Below are 22,655 nucleotides of genomic sequence, written 5' to 3'. Positions count from 1 at the left end.
GACGGATCAAGATCACTTCTGTTAACGAGGTAAGAAAATCTACAGGTTTCGTTGCGATCGATAGGCTAAAACGCCCAAGGAGCTCCAAATTAAATTTCAATCTTAAAAAAAGTGACGCAAAAACTAAGGAAGAATGAATGTTTCTTTCGAAGGGAAGGGGCGAGTTTGTGTTTTGTAATATTTGAGGGATCCGGAACGAGTGGTCCTCTGGAAAACCCCCGAAAGACTAAGCCAACCAAAATCAGACAGCAACAATTGAAAATTAGAATGGGTTTAGCGTCCTGTGCAGTCTTTTCCGTTTCCTCTTAGTGGGAGAAAGCGAGAGCCAAGGGCAAGTCGCGCGAATGCGTGGGGCGAGAGCAAAACGTTAGGAACGGGGGGAGGGGGGATGGGTAGTGGTGGGTAGTGCCCCTCCCCCCTGCCACTAATTTTTTGTTACCCCTGTCTCCGTGCCCTCGCGCGACTCCCGCTTGCCTGAAAGAAAACGGAAAAGACTGGTACGCAGGCTAGTGCATGCAGACGCTCTTTAAGCTCGTCACGCAATCTTCCTCTTGCATAACGAGCCTGAAGACTGTCTGCGTAGGAGGCTAGGATGGTTTTCACTAGCGTAAACAATTGTGAAGTTGAGAGAGGCTTCACCAAATCAATGCCAGGGTCTGACTTGCCCCCAGTCGTCTTCTTGCAACTTCATACAGCGCGCAGCTCAGGGCGAGGTTGGAGCGCAGGGTGAGATGGGTAGGGAGACTCTATCCGTAAGGTCAGGGAAGCTTTTTTATTTTTAATTCAAAAGGGCAGAACAATTGATCCAGATGGTCTGAACATCTGCGAAGAAACAAATTAATTGTTTCCTTTCATTATTTTATTACTTTATTTTACCATATGCTTATCTTTAATTTACACTGTCAATTAGTTTTACGTATTTGTGGTATTACTTTAATATACTACATAAAAACATGTCCTAATGTAAAATTCTCATTGTACCTAAAGAAGGCTGGTTTGGCCAGCCGAAATATAGTACACCTTAAAAAAAATTACCCTACGTTGGGTCGGTTTCTGCTTTTATATCTCCTTTTGTATCCTCTCACCCCCGGGAAAGTCTGCGACGAGGTACCATCGTTATTAATAAACATAAAGCAGCCCCAGGGTGGCTGTAATAACAAAAGCGAGATAGGAATAGAAAAAAGGACATTTGGTTTTCCCGAGATCTAGGGAGGAGCTAATGAACCTGTGACTTTATATTTTCACAAGCCTTAAAACAGGCCTCAGCTATTATTTTTCACCGATGCATGGTTCTTAATTTCTATGCTTTTAAACGAAAATAGCGTAGCAATTCCTTTGTTATATTTTTTCTAAATCCCACTGTCTTTTGACCCCGGTTTCAATCATCATTAAGTGTCGAAGATTGATCAGTAGATAGTCTTTGTAAGTACCGTATCATTATTTATTTTTCTAGTACCTTGAAAGACGCTTTTCTTTCGGCGTTAGGATACTGGGCAGCGGTTTCTTCATTCTTTCCGTGGTAAGTATATAAGCTTATGTATGCAAGCTCTGAATTGCTCCACTGTCATTGCAGCCGTGGAGTCGTTACGTGCCCATTAGGACAACCACTTAGTGCAGTACACGACACATGCAGGATCGGAGTAGACTCTGAGCAGTCTCTCTTTTCTTCGAAAATCCGTGAGGAAGAGCGCAAAACAAGAAAGCTTGCGAGCATGACTGTGAGCGTGAAGTGCGAGCCCTGCGAGCCACTGGTATAGCTTTTCGCTCGTCTTCCGACGCCCGCACTACTAGCGGCTCGCGGCATCGCCGCTCGCCACTCACACGTCACGCTCACAGTCGCGCTCGCACGCTCACTTGTTTTGCGTTCTACCTCTTGAATTTTCGAGGAAAAGAGAGACTGCTCGTAGTTTCATACAGGAGATGTTGCGCGTTTATGTAACAATTTTCCCAAATTAAGACCGGCGGATGAGTGAAATAAGAAATACATATTGTGGCCTGGGGAAGACTTCCCCATTCGTGCTTGTTGTAAACTGGAACTCGCTAGTAAATGCAGTGTGCAGAATCGTACCCCGTTTATATTGCATACCGTGTCTTTTTTTGACTTTTACTCATTATATTGCAGACTCTGTACCTGTTCGTGGCACTGTTTGCTCCATCGCTGGCATTGGAAGCTGGTAAGTGAGGATCGAATGGAGGTAGCCTGCATAGCAGACATTTTCCTTCCATTTTCCATGCGGGTAGATCGAGTAAGCGAGCGAGCAATGCAAGCGAGCGCGCCAGGGGTGAGCAAAAAGTGGAGAGAAGTGGGGAGGGGGTGAACAAAACTAGGAGGAGTAGGAGAAGGGGGAGGGGATGGGGAGGAAAGGAATCCATTCATTTTATGCCCCACTTCCTCCCCTTGCTCCTTATTGTTTCGCACTCCCTCGCAGTTTTGTTCCCTTTGTGCTTTTGGAAATGAACTAAGGCTAAACTGGAGGTAAAATTGTCGACAAGAATTCAGAGTTTTCACATCATAGTGACTCTGGCCAGAGCTCGAACCTGGGCGTTGAGCTCGCATTCAGTCCACTGCACTAACCATTTGGGCCAATGCACCCCACAAGAAGGGTGGGGTATAAAAGGTTTTGTCATAAATTGAACCAGGGAATGGTACTCCTCTAAGCTTTTGGTGGGGGTGTGCAGCCCTAATCTTGAAACCTGTATCCTATAGCTTAGACCAAAATCTTTTATTTTCCCAACCCCATTTCAGACCTTTAAAATTAGTACGGGGCTCTAATATGTGACTAATGTTAACAGTTTAGCTTTCTTGACTAATTCAACTTCTTTGCTATTTTATGCGTAGTAGTACTTTAAAAACGTTGAATTAAAAACAAAAACCGGTTGAAACTTTTACTGCGATAACAAATGAAATTGTTGTTGGCAAGACCGATGACTCGTAGGGTTTTAGTTTACTGTTCTTTCATTGCAGTTGCAGGCATCCCTCTGACAGTTTCTATTCTGGCCACTGGCGCTGTTTGCACTTTTTACACATCTCTGGTGAGAGAAATTTACATGTAGTTTAGGCTGCGTTGGCCTAGACTGCGAGCAGTCTCTCTATTCCTCGAAAATAAATGGAGAACAACGAAAAACAAGTAAGCGTGCGAGCGTGACTGTGAGCGTGACATGCGAGCGGCGATGCCTCGAGCCGTCACGCTCACAGCATGCTCGCACGCTTGCTTGTTTTTCGTTCTTCCCCACGGATTTTCGAGGAAAAGAGAGACTGCTCGCAGTCTAGTGTTAGCCTTACTATTTTACTATGACAAGGGAGTATGAAGAGAGTAAATCCCTGATATAGGTGTAATTCCTAAGGTAATCCCTTTCAAATCTAGATCACTCCCGGCAGCGATCGGTAGCCAATCATATGACACACATCTTACTCACGTGTGCAGTGTAAGCGGTCTTAGACCCATTTTCAAACCTCCAACTCCACAGCCTTAGTAGTCTGTTGTCTCTTGTGTCACTGCATAACTGCGACAAAACGGCGATACTACAGCAGTAACACGCTTGAAACATGGCGCCATCTTTATTTTGTGAGACCAAGTAATGACTGCACAGCCTTCTCAAATATGGGCGTGTTTACTCTCCAGGGTGGTTTAAAGGCCGTGGTCTGGACAGACGTGTTTCAGTCGGTGATTATGCTGGCGGGTCTTGTCATTGTTGCCGTTACGGGAAGCATAGAAGTAGGAGGTCTCCAAAAAGTCTGGGAAATCAATCGAGAACATGGACGAATCAACTTTTTTGAGTATGTATCGTGGCAGATCTTTATTAATCGAACGAGGATGTTCAGACACACCGCAATCATTGGTAGAAGTGTTTCGTTTAATTTACTTGTTTGTATAGTTTCCCGCAATGTTGAAACGGAAAGATTAACTAGTTTTTCGCTATTTTATTTTCTATTCGCAGCTTCAACCCAGACCCCAGGATTCGAAACACGTTCTGGACTCTCACCATGGGAGGGACTATCGCTCTGTTGCCGGTTTGGGCCACGACTCAGTATTTTGTTCAGCGATATCTTGCGGTGAAGACGCTCAGAGAAGCTAAAAGGTCAGGCTACGCAGTTTCTTACTGCTGTATACATTTATGATTTTATTGTTTATTAACCAGGCACTTTTATCTTCTGGCTTAACAATTTAATTATTACAATTTATGTTTATCGTTTATCCCAAAGAACGATTTACTCCTCGGGGGAACTCCCATGTAAACAGTCCAGTTAGCTGGCCGCTTAGGGGTGTAAAACACTGACTATGGTCTCACTCAGGGTGTTCACGACGAAGCGTACTATTTTAGCCATCAAAGCTACACACAAGCAAATATTAAACAAATGCGGTCATGTCCGTCACAAAGCGGTATCTTTGAGGAGTCAAATATATTAATAAAGCTCGAGACACGCCCACATTGGTCTCCATAGCCCATTGCAAAAACGTGATAGGACTGGGACGAGTTTCTTATATTGATTGGAAATCTAAACATTTCAACTGAAATAAAAATTTTACTAAACGAAAAGCTACTCAATCAAGTTTGAGAGTTTTCAGCGGAAAATTGCCCAAATGGGAGCCTTGCAAAAGTTGCAAAATTCCATACAAACCCTGACAATTTTGTGGCCTGTCAACCCAATCCATACAAACTCTCTATTTTAGGTGATATTTGAATAGCTATCATTTTGCCATTTTCCTCCTCTAAATACTTCTATTCTTGCTTTAGACTCTCAAATTTAGTCGATCTTTCATTTAAATATCTTAGTTTTTCAAACAAACGGAAAACAACCATACTCTCCCAGTCCTCTCACGTTTTTGCAATGGGCTATTAGGGGTTTAATTATAATGTCGCGACGAACATCCCTGACCTTTTCGCATGGCAGTCTGCCCCCATGGGTGAAGGGAGCGGGGTACTTTTATAAATTTAGTAATTCTAACCAAACGCTTTGTTTGTTTGTTTCATGTCTCATAGAGCGCTGTGGTTGAATGTTCCGGGCCTGATTCTCGTGGTAACTATCTGCACACTGGACGGAATGGTCATATTTGCCACTTACGCCGATTGTGATCTGAAAGAACAAGGAAAGATCACAAGGGGAGACCAGGTAGAGAATGGTGCGAAATATTACTACATGAAAGTAGCGGCCAAGGTTTCATTTTCATGTTACACGTTGGGGTTTCACCCAAAACTTAAATGTTAGAACCAACCTGTACAGCATAACGAACAGTTCCACATAAAAGCATTGCTCAATAGATTTGCTTATATATCGAGGCAAAATCTTCTTGTTAATCGATGATCAATATTTCTTCCCGTTGCCTCTGTGCATTTACAATGTAAGTAGCAACTAAGCGTTGTTCATTCTATGCTTAACTAACGCCAGGTTCTGCCATATTTCGTCATCAACAAACTCGGACACCTAAAAGGCCTGCCGGGAATGTTTACCGCCTGTCTTTACGGCGCTGCCCTCAGGTACAGTTAACATTCAAATGGTGACTTGACAGAGTAGGTAACACCTGACTCTGTAATATTTAGCCGTGCAAGAAACGAATAGGAAAGAAAGAATAGTCTAAATCGACGTATTGTTTATGCAACGGGTGAGCTAATACGCCCATTTACTCAGGTTAATAAGTTACGTTACATAAAGTAAAATTAGCTTTCAGTCTTTTAAACTCTCCGTAATCATCAAATTTATTTTCAACTAGAAAATCACGAAATGAACCTGACTTGTACTTGTTCAAACTACCATACATTTATCTCACAGCACAATATCATCTGCACTGAATGCGATGTCTTTAGTGATTCTAGAAGACCTCATTAAGAAGAAGGTAACTTTGACTGACAGAGAAGCCACTAAAATCGGCAAAGTCGTGGGTGAGCGCCAATCATGTTTTAAATAATATATCAAGCAAGAAAGACCGTGTTTAACCACAACTCCAAGCACCGAGAAAAGTATTTTTCGTCACGAACTTCGAGGAGTTTGGAAATGTGGTCAAACCCTGTCAATAATATTATCATATCATTATCATTATCATTATCGTCGTCGTCGTTATTGTCATCGCCATCGTTATCGCTATCGTTATCGTTATCGTTACTATTATTATTATTATTAATATTATATAATGATTAAAATATTCGTTTAATTACGTTACGTTTTGCTCTCGGTCAGCGGTTATATTTGGTGGAATAGTCATGGCTGGAGCATTTGCTGTGAAATACACTGGTACAATGGTGCTACAGGTAAGGACACGGCCGCGCACAAAATAAATTTATGTTAGTTGCCGTTAGGAAAAACTGTGACCGAGGTCTTGAAAATGCTGTCCGGGACCGCAGGCCGAGGGCAGCGTTTTCAAGCCCGAGCTCGAGGTCACAGTTTTTCAAGATACGGAGCGACCCTAAGCCGGAAAATAACATTGTTTTTTTTTTTTTTCCTGCGGTAAATTTGTTTTAATTACAAATGGGTTTGTTTACACAACTTTGGCATTGAATCGGCTTGCGTGCCATCTACTAACGATTTGGAAAACATTTTCGCAACCAGCGAGTAACTCAGATACTAAACAAAGAAAATGCATTAAAAATGAGAACAGGTTTATTTCGAACTACTTCATGTTAGTTGTATTTAGTTCACCACTTAAGTTCTCCAAAACCGTTTTTCCGGTGTGAAAGTTTGAAGTTGTGCTAGGAAAACAATATCTGTCAGTCGTTGCAAATCACTTGAAATCAGGCTTTTCTCAGCTTTTCTACCCTAAATTGAATAGCAGAAAGCGATGAAATTCGTTAAGCGTATTACACAGAAATTTTCTTAAAAACAACAATGCAACGATCAGGGAGGTAAACTCGACTGAAATTGATTCATTTTTTTACGTAAAATTTTACGGCGAGAGAAACACAGGATTACGCGCCATTACAGCGCCGAGCTACAAACAGCCAAATAAACAAACAAACAAACAAACTCCCACAACGTTAAAACACTCAATTGAATTTATTTACAGTGACTTTCCTGTCATTTACAAGTGACTATAGAGAAACTTGCGTTGATTAATCGTCAACAGAAGTATAAAAAATGCAAAAGATTGACGATTATCGCTAATTCGTTCGCGAACTGATAGATCAACATGATGATTCCGCCCGTCGTGAGCGGAATTGCGCCCGCCCCGGAGCCAATCAGATTGCAGGATTTTTTTTAATTCCGCCCTCTCACGAACTGAGAAAAAATAAATGGATGTTATGCATCCGCTACCACTCAGTAAGATTCAGTAAGTCCTACATTTGTTTGTTGATTAACAGTGTCCGCAATTAGCACATCAAGATTCAACGACACTTAAGTAAAAACAACTACACAGTGTATCGGTTCGATAGTTTGGTGGCAAAAGGCCACTCGACGTAGTAGGTCACGTGACCTCTTTGTCTTGGTAACAAAATGTTAAATTACAAATACAGCAAGTGGAAGAGCGCGACGAGGTCACGAAAATCCCTAACTGAGGTTATTGATGAGCTAAAAATATAGTGTGATAAAATAATAGAATTATTGTAGTTTATTTCCATAATTCCATTCCTCTTTTAGCTTGCCTACAGTATTACTGGGATCTGTGGTGGAGCCTTGCTTGCAGCGATTACACTTGGAATGTTTGTGCCAAGGGTTAACTCAAAGGTACAGGGACATTTTTCTCGAAATTCACGCAAAGTCAGATTCATAGATAGTGTCATAAGGTTCTTAGGGTGCGTTCGTTTGGGATGATCTGGATCAGTATCAATGATCCAAATTAAATCGCCCGGATCATGGTACATCAAAGGAACCGATGAATCCACTCTAGGCAAGCAAATTAATCGGTGTTTTTTTGATGCACCATGATCCGAGCGATGTGGGATTATTGATCCTAATCCAGATCACCTCAAAGGAACACACCGTAAGATGGTGTAAGATATGGCTAGCGGTAGATAGTGCTGTCGGTGTTGATGGTAGTATTTGCAATTATTATTAAGCGCGATTTTCACTGTAACGTTGCGCGTCGACAAGGCTGAATCTTTATGGCTTATCGACGGTTTCGGAACAAGTTGAACCACATTCAACGTTTTCTGTAGATACGAACGGCTTAAGCATTTTCCCTATTTTATTTTACGCACGCAAAGCATTAACCTTCATGTCCGTGTACGCGCGTAAAATACCTCGCCAGTGAAAATCCACCTGTATTTTGTTTGTGGTGGATTTGGTGGTGGTGGTAACTTCGATGATTGGATCTCCGGTTTCAGTAGCAAGAGCAGGCAAAGCCGGAAAATTTCCACGAAACCTCACTAATATTGCGGCCCTGTTAAAACTTTTCACACAGGGCGTGTACCTGGGAGTGTTTGCTGGATTTTCGCTATCCGCCTGGGTGTTCATTGGTTCCGTTTTCTATCCGCCTGATACAGACCCAGCAGTTCGCTCGGTTAGAGGATGCCCGTTCTATCTGGATGCGCAAGCCTGCGCAGCAAATATCACTTTGCCATGCCATAACAGTTCGACGGAGATTCTGAATAAGTATTGTGACGGATTGATTAGAAACCCTTACAAACCACACACAAGGTAAAAAATAGACTACGGCAGTCTCTTTTGATAAAACTAATCGAGAAAATGGTCCAGCATTCTATAGGTCGTTTTGTTTCCCCTAGACCACCAGTGAGAATCGATAGGGGCTGCCCATAAGCTAATGTAAGAGAAATATACTTAAAAAGAGCATTGTCCTATCTATTTGTTGAGTGTCCCTGTATGACAATTCAGATTTCCCGCATCTGTGCAAATTTTCCGATATTTGTTTTTATATTTTCAAATTACGATATTTGTTTTATTTACAGTACGCCAATAGCTGACCTCTACAGTTTGTCATATCTGTGGATTTCTGGCTTGTCGTTTGGTGCGGCAATCCTTGTTGGAGTGATCGCAAGTTTCGCTCTTGGTAATTACATGTGATTAATTAATCATTATTGACCGTGCCCAATAATGCCAATTTACTTTGCTGTGAAACCCTATGGAGTTGACCGCATTGCGAGCTCATGGAGCCGGTTTGCAGGATTGCATGTACCATACACCTGTAATCTGTCGTCCCGATTTGAACTACACGGCCATCACTGATGCGTGGCCAAGTTTGTATTCTTGGCATGAGATTGGAATGAGCCTGCAATTGAGGCTTATATATATGTGGAAAAGTCCTCTCAAATGCAAATGGTATGGCTATTTCATGATACCCTTGCTTTAGCCTCCATTTCAAGTTAGTTCCAATTCAATACCGAGAATACACGAAGTGTTAACATATTTTTACTTCTCTCTTTTATCGCTTTCTTTCTTTCTTATCGATTTGTTTATTCACAGACAAACAAACAGACAAACAGACAAACAGACAAACAGACAAACAGACAAACAGACAAACAGACAAACAGACAAACAGACAAACAGACAAACAGACAAACAGACAAACAGACAAACAGACAAACAGACAAACAGACAAACAGACAAACAGACAAACAGACAAACAGACAAACAGACAAACAGACAAACAGACAAACAGACAAACAGACAAACAGACAAACAGACGGACAGACAGACAGGCAGACAGACAGGCAGACTGGCAGACAGAACTGAGATTTACAGTCATAGATATAGACAGACAGACAGATAGGCTGACAGACAGACAGATAGGCTGACAAACTAACAGATAGACAGACAAAAAAACAGCAGACAGGAAGACGAATGTATTGATTCCAAGGTGCCTAGAGAGTTAAGTCCCTTTTAAAACAAAATCCCTCATTTTTAAGTCACATCTTTCCGGCCTCAGAATATGGCTTCACTCCGAATATTTTGTCCGATTACTAACATTATTATTATTATTTCTATTATAGAAACTAAACAAGACCGATTCAAGAAAGTGGATCCCATGTTAATATTCCCGCTGAAGGCTTGGTTACGTGGATTTTTGCCTGGTTCTAAATTCACTTGGGAATTCACAGATGAAATTGATGTCGAGAAAGAGGTAAAAATTACTGTTGTATATTTTAATAGGTGCGGACGCTGTAGTATGACTGTGCAGTAAACAACATTATTATATGGCTTGTGTTTGTAGCCGATAAAACGTGCGCTCTGTTTGACTGATTCAAGGCCATTATTTTCCCGTGATGCCCACGGGCCGATTGCAGGCGCGCAAAAACAAAGCACAAAGCCATATAATAAAGAACTTATTACGTTTGGTCTTTACTGGAAAATCTCCAATCCCGTTCTTACCGTATTGACCTCGCTATCGCTGGGTCAATACCGCAAGGTCTCGGTTTGAGATTTTCTCGTAAAGACCTCATTCTCGGCTGATAAGTAGTTAGGGCAATTCCTCTAAGTTGGAGAGCATCACCTAGAATTATATAGCTCAAACTAATTTTCTACCCTTATCAGTTTTTTTTTTGTTTTGTTTTGTCTTTTTTTTATAATTTGATTATTAATCTGATCTGCTTTAGGACCCAGACAAAGTACCAGATGAAGAAAAGGAAAACATCCAGTCAAACCAGGAGACAATATTGTGATCCAGCGTGTAACCATGAATGCACGCCGCAGATATTGACCACATTTCATGAAACGCAAGAGAGGATCACTCGCTGTTGAGAAACACCAATCTGTGATACTCGAAAAAGCTTAGTGTGATCTTGACGCAGATGTACTATCGAAACATAACAACTAAACTCATGTCTTTCGTTAAAAAATAATATAATCAGTCATGATCCATATTACTCTGAATTTCAGCCGTCTCTTCAATTCCCTTTATCCGCAAGGGGGGAGCGGGAGAGAGACACGTCGCTCTCTCGCGTGATCCCCTCGTGGATAAATGGGAGAGACGGCTGAAATTCAGACTAGATTCGTTTTCGTACTGTATAAAACGTAGTGATTTCTAATGGTAGAAATCTAAGCTAGTAGTCATTTATCGTTACAGTAGAGTTCATAGCAAGTTACTACTTGACTGTAAGTAGATGAATTTTAAATAAATAATTATATGTGGGTTATTGACCACGCGTGAGGTCAAAATGACTGGATATTGGCCAAGTTCTTTTCTGTTTGTTTGCCACCTTTACATGCCAGCTAAATCTCGTCTGACTGAATTAGTTTCTCCCTCGCAGAACATAGATATACTGACCTTGGCGTAGCGCAGGTGTCCACGACATTTTCACAATCCGAGCTGGCCAGCGGTAAGACACTCGCAAGGACGCTTTAATGAGTCTAACACGAAGAACTATGAGGCTTGTAACAGAGGGTGAATAAGTTAAGTTGAGCGACTCTTAGTTAGTAATATGTGGGCACTTACTGACCTCCAGAATTTGAATTTGATCACCAGGGTCGTCCACCACTCCGCTGGCCAATAACTGAATCACAAGCTGATGTTTTTTTCCCCAAGAAAATAAGAAAATGACCTTAGATTAAATCTCACACTTTTTTTGTTTGAACATAATTAATCTAGGCGATAGAGGACGTCGATAACTATTGTCAGAGTGATGTTAAAGGCCGTTTGCATTGAATTTCTCTGGCACATATCTCAAAAGGGGCCAAAAAATTGCCGGAAGTGAGACAATGGTCACGTCTGCCAAGGGTCTTCTAACACGTCCTACCCCAAGGTAGTTAGAATTATATTTCTAATGACTATCGGTGTTGTTATTATTTGCGACAATTTGACCTTTTTAAACCATTAATCTTTACATAATCCCTTAACAATGGATCGTTTACATGCATCTTAGGTGGGTGTACTAATGTTGTCATGAAATAGAAATCACAACTAATCCTTAAATAAAGTAAACAATCTGGGATATGATAGATGATTGATATATAAACAAATTCTCCAAGATTTAGATCTGTGCAGTTTTTCATACGCGCGTTATTCGGAGAAACTTTTTACCCAAATTTATAGAGCTTTGACTGGAGACGCCATGTTGGTGTGCCCCGGATGGCTGTCGTAAAAGAACAGAAACATCAGTCATTGAGTTTTGCCTTTAAACCCAACAGTTATTAATAGAGTAGAGCTCCAGAAATTCGACTTATGCAAGGACTGTTGATTTAAGTAAGTCGTCTTTTGACGTACCTAGTCGCCATTTTTATGTCACGCAGCGCAAGTGCAAGTGGGTGGAAATTCAAACAACGAAAAATATTGACAGAGTAACAACGTCACCCGTGTGAACCGGCGATTCAAATTTCGAGAGGAAGTGAGAAACGTCTGCTTTGATCAAATTGTCAAGACAGTCACTGCAAACGACAGTGATTGAGCTAAAAGAATGGCTGTAGACGAACGCTTCAGTGTTGTCGACTATGTGGTGTTCGCCGTCATGTTACTGCTCTCGGCGCTGATCGGAATATGGTACGGCTGCGGACCTGGTGGAAGACAAAACACCACCGCGGAATATCTTCTGGGAGACCGCCAAATGAAAAGCTGGCCAATCGCTATATCTATCCTGGTGTCTTTTCTCTCAGCAATATCTCTACTGGGCTTGCCGGGAGAGATATACACTTATGGAACTCAGTTTTATGTTGTGATTTTGAGCTACGTTTTGGTTTGCGCAGCCGTAAGTACTGTGTACATTCCAATGTTTAGACGGATCAAGATCATTTCTGTTAACGAGGTACGTTTCGTTGCGATCGCTAGGCTAAAACGCCTACCGGAGCGCCAAAATTTCAACCTAAAAAAGTCAGGAAGAATGAATCATTTCTATAGTCGGGAAGGGTTTACGTTCTGTAATATTTGATCAGTGAATGCGCCCTCCTCTGGAAAAGCCAAGCCAACAAATATGAGACAACAGCAATACGTGACTTTTCATACCCTATATGCTGACCCTGACCTAAACGAAACATTCAGTTTATAAACTTGAGAACATGTGTTTTACATGTATACTACATGATCTTAGCTACGCAGGAATGATCACAAATGGATCGCACTTGCGTAAATATTTGAGAAGGGCTTCACCAAATCCTTGTCAGGGTGCTTAACAATCCCCATTTCAGATCAAAATGGTCGAAATCCCTCAGTTTTTTTAGTCTGAAAAGAGTGGAACACTGTACCCTATTGGGGCGGGGGCGGCACGTACGAGCGCCTTTGAGCACCTCTCCCCTCACTGGCCCGAAGAGGTTAGTGAGGTACCGTCGTAATTAAGTGACATAAAGCAGCCCAAGGGAGGTGGTGAGGGGTTCGTGGGAAGGTTATAATGAATCCGTGACTTTTTCTTTGCCCCCCCCCCCCCCCCTCCACCACGAAAGAAAATAAAACATCCCCTATCACAAAACAGCACCACCCTCTTCACTACCCTTTAAATTCTTTACTATATTACAGATACAGCTTTGAAAATCAGAAGTCATGAAAGAAGTTATGTTTAAAACCACTCACACAAAAAGACTTTCGGAACTCGATACACGTAGCTGAATATTGAGTGTCAATGTATCCAATTGCCTTACCGCAGGTCATTCCTCAAGTGTTCTCTCTGTTGTAGACTAGGCGTCGTCCCTCTTTCGCTTAGTCCGCAGAGCGAGACCGCAAATAAACCGCGAGGAAAAAATTGCCGCTTCAATTCGCGCGCTTCTCGCCCCCAGGATTTTGCGCGAAGGACAGACTGCTCATCAGTTACGTCATCGGAGCAGAGCACACTGGGCTCGTCACGCAATCTTTCTTCCCCTGCGAAGGAGAACGCGCGACGAGCCCAAGGAGCGTTACCCGTTCGGATTGACTCAAATTGCAACTTATTTGTTCGTCTCATATGAAGTTCGACGTTTGACCTGGGCCTAACTGTCTATTGAAGAACTCTTCATATGCTGCAATTATCTGTAATTACCATATCATTATTTATTATTTTTTCTAGTACCTTGAAAGACGTTTTTCTTTTGGAGTTAGAATACTGGGCAGCGGTTTCTTCATACTTTCCATAGTAAGTATGTACATGTCGTCAAGCTCTGAATTGCTTTTCCATCTTTGCAGTAGAATCGTTACACAACGAACATACCTTCGAAAACAACCACTTAGTGCAGTAGAAGACACAAACAGGAGATTTTGGGCGTTTATGTAACAATTCACACAAATTATGACTGGAAGATCATGAAACAATAAATACATATGGTGGACTGGGGAGAGTTCTTTCTTCTTGCTCACAAGAGTCTGGAACTAGCTAGTAGCGTGTATAATTAATCGTGCCCAATTTATGTTGCATTCCGTGACTTTTTTTTTAACTTTTACTCATTATAACGCAGACGTTGTACCTGTTCGTGGCACTGTTTGCTCCATCGCTGGCACTGGAAGCTGGTAAGTGAGGATTGTCTGGAGGTAAAATTACCAACAGGACTTCACAGTTTGCAAACCTAGGGTCAATTTGGGTCATTATGGGAATAAACGGCCTCAGTTTCAACATAGTGACCTCGGCCAGAGCTCTAACCCTGGAGCTCAGCCCGCATACAGTCCACCGCACTAACCATAAGGACCAATGCACCTCCCAAGAAGGGCGGGGTAGAGACGTTAAACTGAGCAAGTAAATGCACTGCAATAGGCTGCTTAAGGTTTATGTGTCGGATAAGTCGTTTTTCTCTTGATCATAATCAAACACAACACATCACAACAAAAACGTCAGCTTCTAATATTAACAGTTCAACTATCTTGACTGATTCGACTTTAGTAGTTCGTATAGCTTGATCGTCCGAGTGAGGCCAGGGTAGTTCTGCTGGAAAAAACTGTTGCTGGACGCTGCCATTTCGACAACCTGAGCGAAAGTCATCTTCAGAATTGTATTTAAAAGTTGAATTAGAAGAAAACTTAACCCAACTTTTGCTGCGATAGTGAATGAAATTGTTGTCGGTAAGACAGATGATTCGTATGATTTCAGTTTCCTGTTCTTTCATTGCAGTTGCAGGCATCCCTCTGACAGTTTCTATCCTGGCCACTGGCGCTGTTTGTACGTTTTACACATCTCTGGTGAGTTAGGCTTAGACAGCGCTATATTCTATTACGACAAGAAACGATAATTCATCTCAAGCTCCCGGTTCCAGAAATTTTAGGAGGGTCTTTTTTTCGAAAAAAAGAAACGCCTAATCGCAGGTTAGAGGGACTTGGAATAGCCAATTGCATTTTACTACCGTCTGCAGTCTAAGTAGTTTTAAACCGGCCCAGCTGTTTTAACCTCCAGAAAAGCAATGGTGGAACGCGCATTGCGGAACAACTGGGTATCATCTTTTACTGAAAATAATAACTTGAGGAGATTACCTTGGGAATAAGGCCTGTCAGGGATGAACTCTATACCCTGCATCCTCTCCTGACTGTGAGGCGAATGTGAACGTGAGTAGCTTTAGAGTCTGTAAAAGATCTCTTGTGTCGCGGCATGACTGCCCCAATACTGTGATATCATACTGCAGTAGAACAATTGAACCAGGGCCATCTTCATTTTGTGAGACCAAGTGACAGCTCCACCAGTTGCAAATGTGTTTATTCTCCAGGGTGGTCTGAAGGCCGTGGTATGGACAGATGTGTTTCAGTCGGTGATTATGCTGGCAGGTCTCGTCATTGTCGCCGTTACGGGAAGCATAGAGGTCGGAGGTCTCCAAAAAGTCTGGGAAATCAATCAAAAACATGGACGAATCCACTTTTTTGAGTATGTTTAACATAACTGTCGAAACTTTTCGTGGCATTTTATATATTGTTTTCATTGAACGAGGATTATAGTTAGCGGCAGAAGCGTTCCGTTGGATCTACTAGTTTTTACATCGCGTCATAGTAAACACAGCCAATCAGGATAAAGTAAAGCCGTTGTTTACAGCCGATCTTTCCATCGTACATTTCGGGTATGCCGCATAGATTGTGCTGGTCACTGTATTTTCTATGACATGGAATAAAGTACAAGTGACAAGTGCCCGGGGATATTTCATGGTATGCCAAGTTAAGGCGTTGCATTACTGGTATGTGTAGCTTCCCGGAATGTTTAAACGGTATTCTATTTTCTATTCGCAGCTTCAACCCAGACCCCAGGGTTCGAAACACGTTCTGGACTCTCACCATGGGAGGGACTATTGCTCTGTTGCCAGGTTGGGCTGTGACTCAGCATTTTGTTCAGCGATATCTTGCGGTGAAGACGCTCAGGGATGCTAGAAGGTCAGGCTCAAACAACATGCCACGCGGTTTCTCACTGCTCTGCGTGCACATTTTATGCGTTTATTGTTTATTAACTAGGATCCTTTATCTTCTGGCTTAACAATATAGTTGTTGCAATGTATGTTTATCGTATACAGTGAAGAAAGTTTTACCCCTCGGGGAACTCCCATAAAAAATTTCCCTTAGGCCGTGAATGCCCGTCGTCTCGCGTAATCACCGGCCGACTATGATCCCACTTGGGGCATTCAGGAAGAAACGTACTATTTTAGCCGTCAAAGCTCCACACAAACAAATATTAAACAAACGCTGTTATATTCGTTCTAAAGTGGTGTCTCGACGGGCATCCCCGACCTTTTCACATGGGAGTCTGCACCCTGGAGGTGGGGGCGGGGGATGTTACTTTAGTAATTCTAACGCAAAGCTCTGTTTGTTTCGTAGAGCGCTGTGGTTGAACATCCCAGGCCTGTTTCTCGTGGTAACTATCTGCGTGCTGGACGGAATGGTGATATTTGCCACTTACGCTGACTGTGATCTTAGAGAACAAAGAAAGATCACTAGAGGAGACCAGGTAGAGAATGGGGGCGACTTGGTAGTTTGGACTTTTAGGACCTTAAGTAGTTTACGTTTTCACTCCCAACATAGGCTAAGTTCCAAATGGACGATGTCACTTTGCGTAATCCCTACAAGAAGTAGAGGCCAAAGTTTCATTTCAATGTTACACACTAAAAATTCACGGACTAAAAGTTCGGAACCATATCGTACAGCATAATAAACAGCACCACATGTACTGCTCAATAGCTTTCAATTGAATATGATGGTCACACACTAGGGCTACATACACAGACTTGAAACTAAGTACCACCTTGTACGGCATAATAAACAGTCACTCCCCGGGGTCTCTCCCTTAACTAGCACGAAGTTTGACTTGGTTAGGGAGGGGGTGAGTGTTAAATGTCAGTCTTTGTTACTCGATTCATTCTCCCGTTTGCTTGACATTTCATTGACATTGTAAATTTCAACTTAATGTTGTTCATTCTTTGTTGACATCAGGTTCTGCCATATTTCGTTATCAACAAACTTGGACACCTGAAAGGCCTTCCGGGAATGTTTACTGCCTGTCTTTATGGCGCTGCCCTCAGGTACAGTTGAATTAGTGTCTTGACACTGAGTAGGTGACACCTGAACTTCAAGGCCTAGCGGTGGAAGAAATTTAATGAAACTCTAGCCGCAAACATATAATCTAAATCGACGTACCATTAACGCTTCGGTTGAGCTAATACGTATATCTACACAGGTTAATAAGGCTAATAAGTTACGGAGTATAAAGTATAGGTTTCCCCGAGAAAGGGCTAAGAAATTTTGACGTTTTGAAAGTTTTCTATCAGTCTTAAAGCAGCTCAGTCACGGTTTGAAAAGTTTAGCCTAAATTTTTCAAATTCGTCGTTTGCAATCCGTGTCAATCTTCGCCATCCTTGCTCATCCTTGTTCCTTTATGGTTTATTATTATCTCTTTGATGTTTTTCTATCCTAGTAAACTATCATTTTCAGGAGATTTTGTACGTGGCCAAAAAAAAGACAAAACACTCTGACTGAGCTCCTTTAACTCTCCGTAATCTTTAGAGTAATTATCAACTAGAAAAACACGAAATAGTAATAATAATAATAATAATAATAATAATAATAATAATAATAATAATAATAATAACATGTAACGAGAGAACCCAACTCGCCATGGAGATTTTCAGTAGGGTCTTCAAAGAAAATTAAATTAATTAATTAACTAATTTAAAACCAGCCTAATATAAATAGCTAACTACACAAAATGTACAAGCTGAAAATCCATTACAATTAGTAATTAAAAAGTATTCAGTTTCGTTTTAAACATAGATAAAAATTTAGTGTCTTTGAAGTCAAAAGGAAGACTGGTCCGTGAATTGAACGTGACGCGACTTGTACTTGTTCAAACTACCAAACATTTATCTCACAGCACAATATCATCTGCACTGAATGCGATGTCTTTAGTGACTCTAGAGGACATAATTAAGAAGAAGATACCTCTAACTGACGCACAGGCCACTAAAATCAGCAAAGTCGTGGGTGAGCGCCAATCATATTCAAATGTTAGTTAATTCTTGTTAAGCGAGTGTTACATCTCTACGTTGAACTGTTCAAGTATTTTCTCATGAAATCCAAGATGACGCACTTGATATTTAACAATTATAGATTATGAGCTCGAGATTTCAATCGCACAGTTCAAGTCAGCTATCACGCATAGACACTCAGAGAGTATAATCAAATTTTTTTAGTATAAGTCTTCTAGTTACTCAAAATTTTATCTAAATCCTCTTCACAGATACTTCGAAATCGGAAAGATGCGACCGCCATTTTGTTAACAACCGCACGCTGCCACGCTACTCAAAGAATACACAGAATAGCTATAGATGATGAGTAGCGTAGCCAATCAGAGGATGGCATTCGTGTTATAATGCTTGTACTAGATTTATAACAATTGAGGTTAAATCTCGATTGATGATGATCAAGAAAAGATTAAGGTTAGAGAAGTAATCCCCCATAAAGGCCTTCTCTTATTATGATATGTTTTGCTTCTCCGTCAGCGGTTATATTTGGTGGAATAGTAATGGCTGGAGCATTTGCTGTAAAATACACTGGTGCAATGGTGCTACAGGTAAGGACACGGCTGCAAAATAAGCGAATGCTATGCATCCATTGTCACACAGTGAGTCCTGCTTTTATTTGTTGATTAACCGTGTTCGCAATAGACCTTATGTGTATTCTCGGAGTTGGACTGGACTGGGAGGCTAGTTTGCAACGGAGAAAATCATCAAAAAAGTATCAGTTGCAATCTTCTAGTTCTAATCCAATACCGAGAATACACAGATAAGGACAGCGTGGCCTAGTGGTCGAGGAACTGGATTTGTAATCCGGAGGTCCTGGGTTCAAATCCTCCTCCCTGCCACTGGATGAATTTGTATTTGGTGGTCTTAGATTCGACTCCTCCACGCTTTGTAAATAGCCAACTGGTCAGTCTCCCGCCATTTGGAATTTTTACAACATTTGTTTGCTCATTTCAGTGTCCTCAATTAATACAGTAGTGCTAAAGACTTTGACACTTAAACAGTGATTTATTATTATTATTATTATTATTATTATTATTAATTTTTAGAATACGAATATGGCCTATGAGCATAACTGTGCTAGATTCAAATACACATAAAGGCATCTACACAGTCTGCTGGTTCGATAGTTTGTTGTGTACAACTTGTAAATATGCCGTTTCTTCTTCCGTTAGCTTGCCTACAGCAATGCGGGTATCTGCGGCGGAGCCTTACTTGCAGCGATCACACTCGGAATGTTTGTGCCAAGGGTTAACTCAAAGGTACAGGGACCATTATCTCGATTTTCATTCATAGTCAGATCTATAGATGAGAACATGAGATTCGTAGACAGTGTAAGATATGGTTAGCGGTATATATTAGTGGCGGTTTTGATGGCAGTGTTTGTGACGACTGTTTAGCGAAATTTTCATTGTTAGGTTACTTTACTCGCGTCAACGAGCCTGAATATAACTGGATTATCGACAACACACAGATCAAAAATTGCTGATTTGACTGCGTACTTCCATAATTAAAAATTCTCCCGACATCCAGCTAACATTGCAGCTTTGTTATGACTTTTCACACAGGGCGTGTACCTGGGAGTGTTTGCTGGGTTTGCGCTATCCTTGTGGGTGTTCATTGGTTCCATTTTCTATCCGCCTGATACGAACCCAGCGGAGCGCTCGGTCAGAGGATGCCAGTTCTATCTGGATGCGCAAGCCTGCGCAGCAAATATCACTTTACCGTGCAACAACCGTTCAATGGGGATTCTGGCCAAGTATGATGACGGATTGGTTAGAAACCTGTACAAGCCATATACAAAGTAAGAAACTAGACTACGTTAGCCTCTTCATAAAACCCAATTGGAAAAACAGTCCAGCATTCGAGGCCAGTTTTCCTCTAGACCACCAGTGAGAAGCAATATGGGCTGCACGTAAGCTAAAGTAAAAGATATGTTATAATAAAATAAATGAGAATATTCAGAGAGGAAGTCACATCAGCCTCAGCTGTTTTCATGTGGTTCCTCTATCCTGATCGAACTGGAATTTAGCGATGTTAGTTTTGTGGAGGGAAGTAAATCGGAGGAACAGGAGAAAACCATCGGAGCAAGGCGAGAACCAACAACAAACTCAACTCACATATGGCGCTGGGTCGGAATCGAACCCGGGCCACATTGGCGGGAGGCGAGCGTTCTCACCACAGCGCCGCCCGGCCATCCCTGCTCCCCAAATGGAAGTTCTCTCTTCTATTTGTGGTGTGCCCCATGTAAAAGTTCAGCTTGTCATCTGTTTAAGTTTCTCCATAACATATATTGTGCTAAGACGCTGTCCAAGAACACACGACTCGAGCGATAACTAGTCTCATAAGTACTAATGATCATTACGATATTTGTTTTGTTTTACAGTACACCAATAGCTGACCTCTACAGCTTGTCATATCTGTGGATTTCTGGCTTGTCGTTTGGTGTGGCAACTGTTGCTGGAGTGATCGCGAGTTTCGCTCTGGGTAATTATATGCTACTAATAATTCAATACTGACTGTGTCCAATGAACCCCATTTTACTTGGTTGCGGGATGCTGTGGAGTTGGCTGCATGTACTATTCACCCGTTATCTGATCCGATCCAGAGTTGAACTCCATGGCAATCACTGATGTGCATTCATGTTCGTATTCTCGGTATGAGATTGGCACTAGCCTGCAATTGGCTTCTGAAATGCAAATGGATGACTGTTTCATGATACCCCCTGCATGCGTCAGCCTCCATTTCAAGTTAGTTACAATCAAATGCCAAGAATATTTAGTCATACAGTCGAACTCCTATAAAGCGGCCTCCTATTAAACGGGCACCCCTATTTGGCGGCCAGTAATCAAAGTCCCGATGAGGGCTTTTACCACTTTTAAACGGCCAGACCCTAGCTTTAAGCGGCTGCTATGTGGCAATTTAATAGGGGTTGAACTGTAGTAGTAAGATATTCTTACCTCTTTCTATCAGTCTTATCTGTATATTTCTGAAGACACAGGCAGACTGGCAGACGGAAGTGAGACACACATGCATACATACATACATACATACATACAGACAGACAGACAGTTAGACAGACAGACAGACAGACACTGAAAGAATAACATATAGATTTCAAGGTTCTTTCATAGCTTTCCAGTATCAGAATATGACTGCTCTCAAAGTATTTGGTCCGGTTACTAACATTATTAGTAATATATATTATTAATGTTAACTATTCCTTTTGTGTCCGTCCCATTAAAGAAACTAAACAAGACCGACTCAAGAAAGTGGATCCCATGTTACTCTTCCCGACAAAGGCTTGGTTACGTGGATTTTTGCCTGGTTACAAATTCACTTGGGAAGATGAAGCTAATAATTTCAGCGATGAAATTGACGTCGAGAAAAAGGTAAAATTATTGTTGTATATTTAAATAGGTGCTGACATAGTGCTTAATTGTGCAATAAGTGATCATAAGCAGTAAGGTAACTCGACTAAATTAGGTAGCAGCACCTCAAACTATATGGATCAAACTAATTTTCGAATGTAATCATTTATTATTATTATTGTTATTATTATTATTATTATTTCGTCATTAATTAATTCTGATCTACTTTAGGACCCAGACAAAGTACCAGATGACCAAATGAACGATAACCAGTCAAACCAGGACACAAAATTGTGATACAGTGTATTATCATGCATATCGTTGACAGTCTGAGGCCAGGTCCACACTACGCCAGAGGAAATTGAAAATTGGAGATTTATTTCTAAGGTTAGACCTACCGTCCACACTAATCTGTCACGAAAACGGAGCTTTTAATTTCGAAAACGCTCCTTAAACCTGAGGAATTTGAAAACGTCGGCTTTTCGTTTTCGTGTGGACCGAAAACATTTTGAAAACGGAGCTTTTCGAAAACGATGGCCTCTAGATAAACATGTGATTCCCCTGACAGAGTTTTCCTCAAACACAAATCCGAAATGACCAGTGAATGTTGCGTTTTTAAATTCCTCCGGCCTAGTGTGGACGGAAAACATGATACTTTTTCAGAGTAAAAATCTAGAGTGAAAACTCCTTTTTCAAATCCCTCCGGCGTACTTTGGACGGGGCTTGAGAGAAGTTGATGTACTCACGCGCCAATACAAAAGCATGCCACAGATATTGAACACATCTCATGAAACGTAGGAGAGATTATCCTCTCTTGCGAAATGCCAGTCTGTGATATTCGAAAAAGCTTAGTAGAGTAGCCAAATTATCAAATATTTGCAGTATATGGTGTTCTCGAAGTAGGTGCATTATAGAAACATAACAACGTATGTTTTTCGTTTAAAAAAATTATAATCATTCATTACCCGGTATTGAATTAAATGTTCTTTGTATTGCATAGAGCTGTACTGATCATTAATGAGGCCCCA

The 22,655-nt window shown here is 41.4% G+C and overlaps 2 protein-coding genes across 2 annotated transcripts in view; both read left to right on the top strand.

Moving 5' to 3' along the window:
* LOC110045667 (sodium-coupled monocarboxylate transporter 1-like) overlaps nt 1-11,052 on the top strand; it is an 11,489-nt gene extending 437 nt beyond the window's left edge. Inside the window, exons 1-15 of the mRNA XM_020751268.2 lie at nt 1-29; nt 1,454-1,519; nt 2,123-2,174; nt 2,966-3,033; nt 3,624-3,778; nt 3,940-4,080; nt 4,984-5,113; nt 5,390-5,478; nt 5,771-5,880; nt 6,176-6,246; nt 7,571-7,657; nt 8,334-8,569; nt 8,839-8,939; nt 9,880-10,010; nt 10,483-11,052. The exon at nt 1-29 is cut by the window's left edge and continues 437 nt beyond it. Of these exons, the coding sequence (XP_020606927.1) occupies nt 1-29; nt 1,454-1,519; nt 2,123-2,174; nt 2,966-3,033; nt 3,624-3,778; nt 3,940-4,080; nt 4,984-5,113; nt 5,390-5,478; nt 5,771-5,880; nt 6,176-6,246; nt 7,571-7,657; nt 8,334-8,569; nt 8,839-8,939; nt 9,880-10,010; nt 10,483-10,548 (1,532 nt within the window). The 3' untranslated portion in view covers nt 10,549-11,052. The remainder of the gene's footprint in view (nt 30-1,453; nt 1,520-2,122; nt 2,175-2,965; nt 3,034-3,623; nt 3,779-3,939; nt 4,081-4,983; nt 5,114-5,389; nt 5,479-5,770; nt 5,881-6,175; nt 6,247-7,570; nt 7,658-8,333; nt 8,570-8,838; nt 8,940-9,879; nt 10,011-10,482) is intronic.
* Nucleotides 11,053-11,199: 147 nt separating this feature from the next.
* On the top strand, nt 11,200-22,624 carry LOC110045666 (sodium-coupled monocarboxylate transporter 1-like). Its single transcript, XM_020751266.2, has 15 exons — nt 11,200-12,624; nt 13,852-13,917; nt 14,237-14,288; nt 14,884-14,951; nt 15,470-15,624; nt 15,981-16,121; nt 16,560-16,689; nt 17,172-17,260; nt 18,109-18,218; nt 18,737-18,807; nt 19,432-19,518; nt 19,825-20,060; nt 20,643-20,743; nt 21,503-21,648; nt 21,859-22,624. Exons 1-15 carry the CDS (start codon nt 12,280-12,282, stop codon nt 21,922-21,924), a joined length of 1,863 nt encoding a protein of 620 aa, XP_020606925.2. The 5' UTR covers nt 11,200-12,279; the 3' UTR covers nt 21,925-22,624.
* Nucleotides 22,625-22,655: the final 31 nt, after the last annotated feature.

The sequence above is a fragment of the Orbicella faveolata genome, unplaced genomic scaffold (assembly GCF_042242905.1).
Source record: "Orbicella faveolata isolate gen_17 unplaced genomic scaffold, um_ofav_v1 contig_2, whole genome shotgun sequence".
Taxonomy (NCBI): domain Eukaryota; kingdom Metazoa; phylum Cnidaria; class Anthozoa; order Scleractinia; family Merulinidae; genus Orbicella; species Orbicella faveolata.
The sequence above is the reverse complement of the archived record's forward strand: the minus strand, read 5'-3'. Positions and strand labels throughout refer to the sequence as shown.

Excerpts from the sequence above, each read along its gene's own strand:
- LOC110045666 (XM_020751266.2), top strand. The coding sequence starts at position 12,280 with ATGGCTGTAGACGAACGCTTCAGTGTTGTCGACTATGTGGTGTTCGCC. Across the intron at positions 12,625-13,851 it reads AGATCATTTCTGTTAACGAG|TACCTTGAAAGACGTTTTTC; the intron begins GTACGTTTCGTT and ends TATTTTTTCTAG. Across the intron at positions 18,219-18,736 it reads TAAAATCAGCAAAGTCGTGG|CGGTTATATTTGGTGGAATA; the intron begins GTGAGCGCCAAT and ends CTTCTCCGTCAG.